This window comes from Pseudorasbora parva, chromosome 7 (genome assembly GCF_024679245.1).
Source record: "Pseudorasbora parva isolate DD20220531a chromosome 7, ASM2467924v1, whole genome shotgun sequence".
Classification (NCBI taxonomy): domain Eukaryota; kingdom Metazoa; phylum Chordata; class Actinopteri; order Cypriniformes; family Gobionidae; genus Pseudorasbora; species Pseudorasbora parva.
In genome coordinates, this window is record NC_090178.1 from 19,679,321 (window position 1) to 19,687,847 (window position 8,527).

The 8,527-nt window shown below is 41.9% G+C and overlaps 1 protein-coding gene across 1 annotated transcript; it reads left to right on the forward strand.

Annotated features, from left to right (window-relative positions):
* Window positions 1-4,296: 4,296 nt before the first annotated feature.
* LOC137083677 (uncharacterized) lies at window positions 4,297-6,912 on the forward strand. The gene is made up of 2 exons (XM_067449620.1): window positions 4,297-5,853; window positions 6,183-6,912. Exon 1 carries the CDS (start codon window positions 4,445-4,447, stop codon window positions 5,432-5,434), a length of 990 nt encoding a protein of 329 aa, XP_067305721.1. The 5' UTR covers window positions 4,297-4,444; the 3' UTR covers window positions 5,435-5,853; window positions 6,183-6,912.
* Window positions 6,913-8,527: the final 1,615 nt, after the last annotated feature.

Below are 8,527 nucleotides of genomic sequence, written 5' to 3' on the forward strand. Positions count from 1 at the left end.
CAAAGTTTATGAGCACATTCCAAAATGCTGGTGAGAAACCATCGCAATTTCTGCACAGGTTACAAAAGATCTTGAATGCAGCCATAAAAAGAGGCGGTGTATCCACTGATGAGCGTGACCGGCATCTTTTGAAACAATTCTGCCGAGGATGCTGGGATAATGCTTTAATAACTGAGCTCCAGTTAGAGCGGAAAAGAAACAATCCACCCGCATTCTCTGATTTACTGCTGCTGTTGAGAACAGAGGAAGATAAGCAAGCCATAAAAGCAGTGCGGATGAACCAACACTTAGGTCTTGCTAAGCAATCCTCTGGACCCACAAGACGTCTTGTGTCAAATCTTCACTCTGTCAGTCCTGTGTCTTCTGTTGAGAAGTGCGATGAAGTGGGAGAACTAAAACGACTGGTAGTCGAGCTACAGCACCAGATTGCCTCAATGAAACAGCCTAAGAAATGTAAAGAGCCCAAGTCAAAGGAGCCCAGTATGCAACCAAGATCAGCCAAGACATTCACGCCGAAGCCACACAGAGAGACCAACCCGCAACATAACAAGCCAACTAAGCCAAGACCCTGGTATTGTTTTCACTGTGGGGAGGACGGCCATATAGCATCCCAATGTGATGGTGATCCAAATCCATCCCTGGTCAATGCTAAGAAACGCCAGCTGAGAGAGAAGCAGTTGCAGTGGGAGAAAAGTAGTAAGTCCCCTGACTCCCAAGATTTAAACTAGTTCCAGTTCCTGTTACGGGACAAAGAGGAACTGGAGAAACTACTCAGTGTCCCAGAGATAACATTACAGTGTCTACCTCCGCTGACCACAATCCCACTCGTGAATGCAAAAGGCTTCCACCTGGCCTTATTGGAACAAAATGCACTGCAAGAGTGATAGTTGCTGACAAAGAGATTAATTGTCTTCTTGACACTGGGTCACAAGTGACCACCTTCCCTCTTTCATTCTACCAAGAGAACTTTACTAATCAAGCCATTCAACCTTTGCATGACTTGCTTGAAATTGAAGGTGCAAACGGCTGTCAAGTTCCTTACTTGGGTTTCATTGAAACATCGATAACCTTTCCAAAGGAATTTGTAGGATCAGATACAGAGGTGCAGACCCTTGCATTGATCATTCCAGACGGCAGACCTAATGCTCCAGTGCTCATAGGCACTAACACACTGAACTCTCTGTATGCTGAGTATACTGCTTCGAAGCCCTTGAGTCATCAACCCATTCACCAAGGTTACAGAGCAGTACTACAAGTCCTTGAGTTCACGCACAAGCAGAATGCATCTGACCACCACCTGGGTTGGGTGGGTTTGAACTGTCAAGTCCCTGAAACCATTCCTGCTGGGAAGACCGTAGTTCTTGAGGGGTCAATCCGGATGGCTAGCCCAGTGAATGACAGATGGGTTATTGTGGAAGCTCCACATACGTCATCTTTACCTGGCGGGATAATGGTGTCAAGTTGTTTACTTACCCTTCCTGTCAAAGGAGACCACTTACCCATTGTACTGAAAAATGAGTCACAGCACGATGTGGTCATTCCATCGAGGATCCGGGTGGCCGAAGTAAATTCAATTCATAGTGTCTTACCTAGGAGTCAAGATAGTGTGTTGACACCCCCCTTTGACCATATAAGGTTGTCAAATGACTCTAAAATTGATTTCAATCTTGACGATTCGCCATTGACTCCCGAATGGAAGGAAAGAGAGACGAGAGAACTTAATTCAATGCATGAAGTTTTTGCATGCCATGATCTTGATTTCGGTCACACTACTAAGACCAAACACCATATTCGACTGCATGACGAGACGCCGTTTAAACACAAAGCCAGACCTATTCACCCGAAGGACATCCAAGCTGTCCGGAAACATCTACAAGAACTGTTAGATGCTGGAGTTATAAGGGAGTCAGAGTCGCCTTTCTCTTCCCCAATCGTGGTGGTGAGGAAAAAGAATGGGGAGGTGAGACTTTGTATTGATTATCGGAAGCTCAACCTCCAAACCATTAAAGACGCTTACGCTTTACCTAACCTGGAAGAGACTTTCTCTGCTTTGACTGGGTCTAAATGGTTCTCCGTCTTAGACCTCAAGTCCGGGTACTATCAGATTGAGGTAGAGGAAGCTGACAAGCCGAAAACCGCCTTTGTTTGTCCCATGGGATTCTGGGAATTTAATAGGATGCCCCAGGGGGTCACAAACGCACCCAGCACGTTCCAGCGACTAATGGAGCGCTGCATGGGGGACATTAATCTAAAAGAGGTTCTAGTATTTATAGATGATCTCATAGTCTTTTCTGCAACATTAGAAGAGCATGAGAAAAGGCTTCTGCGAGTTCTTCAGCGTCTGAAAGACTATGGTCTCAAGTTGTCACCAGAAAAATGTAAATTTTTTCAGACCTCGGTGAGATACCTTGGGCACATTGTGTCTGCAGATGGTGTTGAGACAGATCCTGACAAGATCAAGGCACTAAAAACCTGGCCAAGTCCGACAAACTTGAAGGAACTCAGGTCTTTCCTTGGATTCGCAGGGTATTACAGGAGATTTATCAAAGACTTCTCCAAAATAGTGAAACCTCTAAACAATCTTACCTCTGGATACCCTCCGCTTCGAAAAATGAAGAACACCCAAGACACAAAAGGTCAATACCTGAATCCTAGAGAGCCATTCAAACAACGTTGGACAGCTACTTGCCAGCAAGCTTTTGATGAAATCATTGACAAGCTTACCTCGGCTCCTATCTTGGGGTTTGCAGATCCTAAATTGCCGTACATCTTACACACGGATGCAAGCACCACAGGTTTAGGAGCTGCATTATACCAGGAGCAGGCAGGAAGCATGAAGCCGATTGCTTTTGCAAATAGGGGTTTGTCACTCAGCGAGCGTCGCTATCCAGCGCACAAACTGGAATTCCTCGCTTTAAAGTGGGCTGTGACTGAAAAGTTCCACGATTATCTTTATGGTAGTAAATTCACAGCCGTCACAGACAGTAACCCGCTTACATATGTCCTAACTACTGCGAAGTTGGACGCAGCCAGCTATCGCTGGTTATCTGCTCTTTCTACTTACTCTTTCTCCTTGAAGTATCGGGCAGGGAAACTTAACCTTGATGCGGATGGCTTATCTACGCGTCCTCATGAAGTAACTGCTGACCTTGTCTCAAAAAAGGAACAAGAGAGGATTGATAAGTTCCTAACCTTATATCTTGAGAATCCAGGAACAACAAGCCTTTCACGGGATGAGGTTGAAGCCATCTGTGACAAGCATATGATCTGCTCTGTGCCTGGAGATGTTACGGAAGGTGCAAATGATCAAACAGTGTTAGTTCAGTCTCTTGCTATGAGTTCTAGTGCTGTGCCAAGCAGCTATGAGGAAGAAAAGCATGAAATCTCACTCATACCTCATCTGTCAGTTCAGGATCTCATTGATAGGCAAAGCGCTGACTCAACCATCTCTCAGCTTATTACTCACCTGAAAACCGGAGAGAAACCTTCACCCACTTTGAGATCTGAGCTCCCGGAGCTTTCTCTTATGATGAGGGAGTGGAATCGTTTTGTGTTCCTAGATGGGGTGTTGTACAGAAAGAGACAGGATGGAGAAGTTCTGACTTATCAGTTGGTTTTACCCAAAGAGTTCAGAGCAAATGTCCTGACCAGCCTCCATGATGAGATGGGCCACATGGGGATGGACCGGACCATTGATCTAGTAAGGTCCCGGTTTTACTGGCCAAAAATGGCTTTTGATGTTGAACAAAAGATCAAAACTTGTAATCGTTGTGTGATTCACAGAGCCCACCCAGAGAAAGCAGCTCCGCTTGTCAACATACGAACAACTCGACCCCTAGAGCTACTGTGTATTGACTTCCTTTCTTTGGAGCCGGATCGCAGTAATACCAAAGACATACTTGTGATAACAGATCATTTTACTAAGTATGCAATGGCCATACCAACGGCCAATCAGAAGGCTCGAACCGTCGCCAAAGCTCTATGGGACAATTTCATCGTCCACTATGGGTTCCCAGAAAGGTTACATAGTGACCAGGGTCCCGATTTTGAGTCACACACTATTAAAGAGCTCTGTGCCATCTCCGGGATTAAAAAGGGAAGGACCACACCCTATCATCCACGTGGTAATCCTGTGGAGAGATTTAACAGAACACTTTTGAATATGCTAGGTAGCATGAGTGACGTACAGAAAACTCACTGGCATGACTTTGTTAAACCTCTCGTCCACGCGTACAATTGTACGAAGAATGATGTCACAGGATTCACCCCTTACGAACTGATGTTTGGGAGGCAGCCCCGACTACCCATTGATCTAGCTTTTGGCCTACCCATCACCTCCAAGCAACTGTCACACTCCCAATATGTGTCAAACCTTAAAAAGCACCTTGAGGAGAGTTATCAAATTGCTACTCGCAATGCACTCAAGAATGCTGATAGGAACAAGATGAGGTTCGACAAGCATGTTGTTGAGTCTACCTTGGAAATTGGTGATAGAGTCTTAGTGCGACAAGTCCGTTTGCGAGGAAAACACAAACTAGCTGATAAATGGGAACCATCTGCTTACATTGTAGTACGTCGGGCTGGTGAACTTCCAGTATACACAGTAAGACCTGAAGGAAAAGAAGGATCAGTGCGTACCTTGCATCGAGATCTTCTGCTTCCCTGTGGATTTCTCCCTGTGGCAAGTGAAATGGTGTCTAATTCACCAAAACCTGTTTCAAAGCCTAGAACACGTCAACAGTCCAGAGATGAAAATTCTGATGAGAATGGTGCAGAAGAAAACACTGAGTCAATGGAAGATGAAGTTCCAGAGTATTGGCTGACAATCCCTACCGTTGAAAAGTCTCATGGAGAAGCATCGGCTACTTTAACACCTACTTTGCATCTTCCCGTAGGATGTGATCCTCAAGTACCTTCAATAGCTCCTGGTGATGAGCATCTTCCAGTGGTGATGGATCCTGCTGGACATGAGGCATGCTTGGATAATTCACACACTCAAATGCCTGATATTATGAATCAGTTGACTGAATCAGATAAAATGCTAGAAGAAGATGAATTGTCAGAGAATCAGCTAAGTGGAAACTTACCTGAAAGTCCAGCTGAGGAAGAGCAAAATGGTAATGAAGTGGAAATCGGAGAGGAAACTGAAATACCAGTGGATAGTTCGTCCAACGCTAAAAGGATTGAACTGTCTCAAGAGCCAGAATGTTTAATAAGACGTTCACAAAGGCAAAGAGAAAAGCCCGAAAGACTGCAGTATAGAGAATTGGGAAACCCGCTAGTATCTGTTGCCCAAGCACTTTTCCATGGCCTAACCACTGCCTTTACAAACTCTCTAAATGGGCTTAACCTTGCTGAAGCACCCTTACCCCCAACATTTGATGTGCCAATTACATCCCAGCCAATAAGAGCTAATGCAACGGGACGTGCATAGATTCTGGAAGGGAGGGTGTAGCACAGGTGATTTAGCTACATAGTGACAAGAGATACAATACATAATGCACAATAGTGATTTAATTCATTTATGTTGATTTTATTAAAATCTCATAATTTGTTTGATTACAAAAACAAGCAAAAGAAACATTTCTGAAAGAAAGAAGTGAAAAGAAATTGTTTTTCTATGTGTTTTAATTTATTTTTGAGCTTTTCATTTGGTTTTGTCATGTATGTGAAAATAGAGTACTGCCCCTTTAAGCCTGCTCTTTCTAGAACATGCTCTCAGGCAGAGGGAGAATTGAATCCTCCATTTTGAGAAGTGTTAGAGCAGAGGTCCTGTGGCTGTTTTTGTTTGAACATCGGTATTTTGAGCCCAAATATTTGAAGTTATAGAAGTTATCACTAAACAAGGATTTGGTGAGTGTTAATGTTTTTTGTATGTATATGGTTGAAATGAGATCAGCGATCAGTAAATGTGTTTACATGTGACATTAACTGTGTGACGAAATCATAGAAAGCATGTGTTTTAAGTGTAGTCTTGAGTTTATTTAAATGTATATATGGTTTAATTTGAGTTTTATCTTGACTTCCTTTATGTGAATGTTATATATGTAATTTTATTTGGGTTATTATTGCTATAACGAGACAATAATGCAGCTCTCCGCTGTCTTAATATTGTTATTTCTCTCAGAAGTAAGAAGATTGAAATCAAAATAATTGTATTATCATTTTGACCTAAAATACAGGTCAGGTTTTTTGTTCCTGTTGAAACATTTCTGGATATTCCCTTTGATGGCGAGCCCCCATGGATCTGGACCCTAGACCATCTGATTGAGTAGGCCTAAGCCCTATATCGTGAACTCTATTTTCTTCCAATTTGAGGTGGGATCTTCACTCACACTTTCTCCATTTTTCCTATCACTTGAGACTGAGTGATTAAAATCTTCCTGGATTGAGTTTAAAGGGCTATTTTTCCCTTATTCTTTTCTTGCGCTTTCACGCAACAAGACTGGACTTTGTTTTTTCCCCCAGTGAACTGTTTTCCTTAACTGTTTTTTTGAGGAGAGACAAAACTAACATTTATTGGAAGGAAAACTCAGGACTGTTGAGCTCAAATTTCATTGACTTTGAGAATTTTTTCTGATACACATTCTGATTTTTGTACTCATACCAAACTATTGAATGAATGTGAACAGAATTTAATTGACATACAAATAAGTGTGTGTTATTTACAAAGGTGCACCTATAGTTTTTTTTTAGATCTAACTTTTGTATATTTTTTCATACCGGTATATTGTTCATTTCATTTGTTATTTTTCTTGTAATTGTTCTCATTGACTGTTTACAACAAATTTATTTCTTTATCTTTACATTTCAAATAGTAAATAGTCGGCTGACATCAAAAGAAGTTCTGATTCATCTTATCTGTACATATTTCTAAATCACAGTTAACTCAGGCTCCCTAGTCGAACCTAGTGGCCCACACGACAAAAAATAAATAAATCTGCCTACCGCAATTAACTATTGCGGGTGCTACACTATCATCATGGCTTACGGAATGTCGTTAACAAGGCGGAGTTGACTGAGTTTTGAATTGAAGATGTTGATAATACCATCATAAACTTCCCTTGGCATACAACCTGCCATTTCTAATGCAGTTGGCCTATGCTTATTTACATTTCAGCATTACTTGCTCACACATGCAAATATTGCATAACTTATCCATGATGCAACAACTTACCTTACCTTGTAGGCTATCATTCATGGGTTAAGCCTATGTCGTTAACAAGGCGGAGTTGGCTGAGTTTTGAACTGAAGATGTTGATAATACCATCATAATCATCTGTTAGTTGACGTTCAAACTAAGTGTTGTGGAGTCTTAGGTGTCATAGACTTTTGTCAAGACGAGCTTATTTTATAAATGGCAGTTTAGCCATTTTTTAATAACAAAAAGGGTGCAGTTATTAGCATATTTCTATTAAAGGTCCTGTTCTTCGCGATTCCATCTTTCAAACTTTAGTTAGCGTGAAATGTTGCTGTTGGAGCATAAATAATACCTGTAAAATTATAAAGCTCAAAGTTAAATGCCAAGCGAGATATTTTATTTAACAGAAGTTCCCTTTCAAAGCAGCGAATGGCCAGACTAACTTACTACGGTTTGGACTACACCTCTACACTTCCTTGCTTGAATGACCTCACTAGAACCGTTTGTTGACTAACCCTCCGCCCACAAGAACACAAAATAGGGGGCGTGGTCTTGTTGCTCTCCCACGTGGAGAAGAGCACGCATTCAGCACTTGCATCTCCCCATTATGGTAAGAGGCGTAATACGGAGTGATTTTTGTGCCATAATTAAACAAACAAATCCAGCATTTTGCAAACAAACACGATCTGCTTTGCAAAGGAAAACTCAACTCGCAAACAAACAGAAAGCGATGTTTTCGCACTGAATCGAATGATAAATGTATCGCACTGCAGGGTCGTAACCACCATAGACATTGAAGGGGAAAAGTCCCCCCCAATAATTAGAAAGGGCCAAATGACCCCCGCAGAGGCTCTGTATGTTGTTGTTGGGATGACAAAAAAGTTTAAAAGTAACATTTTAGTCTGTTTTGCCTCAGGTCTAACTGCGCTTGTCACAATGTCAAAATGATTGAGATGGCCAATCAAATCAAAGTAGGCGGGGTTTGCGTTCTCTTTTGGCTTGTGCATGCAGCCTTCACACACAGACGAGCCAATCTATCGCTTAATGCCGTTGCGGAGAGAGACACTCTATTCCCTGTGTCCCTGCTCTTAATATACAATCATTGAATATCTTTTTTTAATGATTTTAATGAAGAAGAAAAGAAAAAAAACTACATAAGAGCGGATTAGAACCAGAAACCTTTGACACGGTTAAAATAAATTCTACCACCAGACCAGCAAGGTATATAAGCCGCTCGATGTATTTATTCACTAAGGCGAAGAATCTCGGGACTAATATTATATTTAACACAAATTAATGCAAATATTGTTTGTGAATAGTCCCAAAAGGCTTATCCCCTCCCCCCAAAAAATGAGTGAATTATTACATGCCTGAAATCTGCTGTTT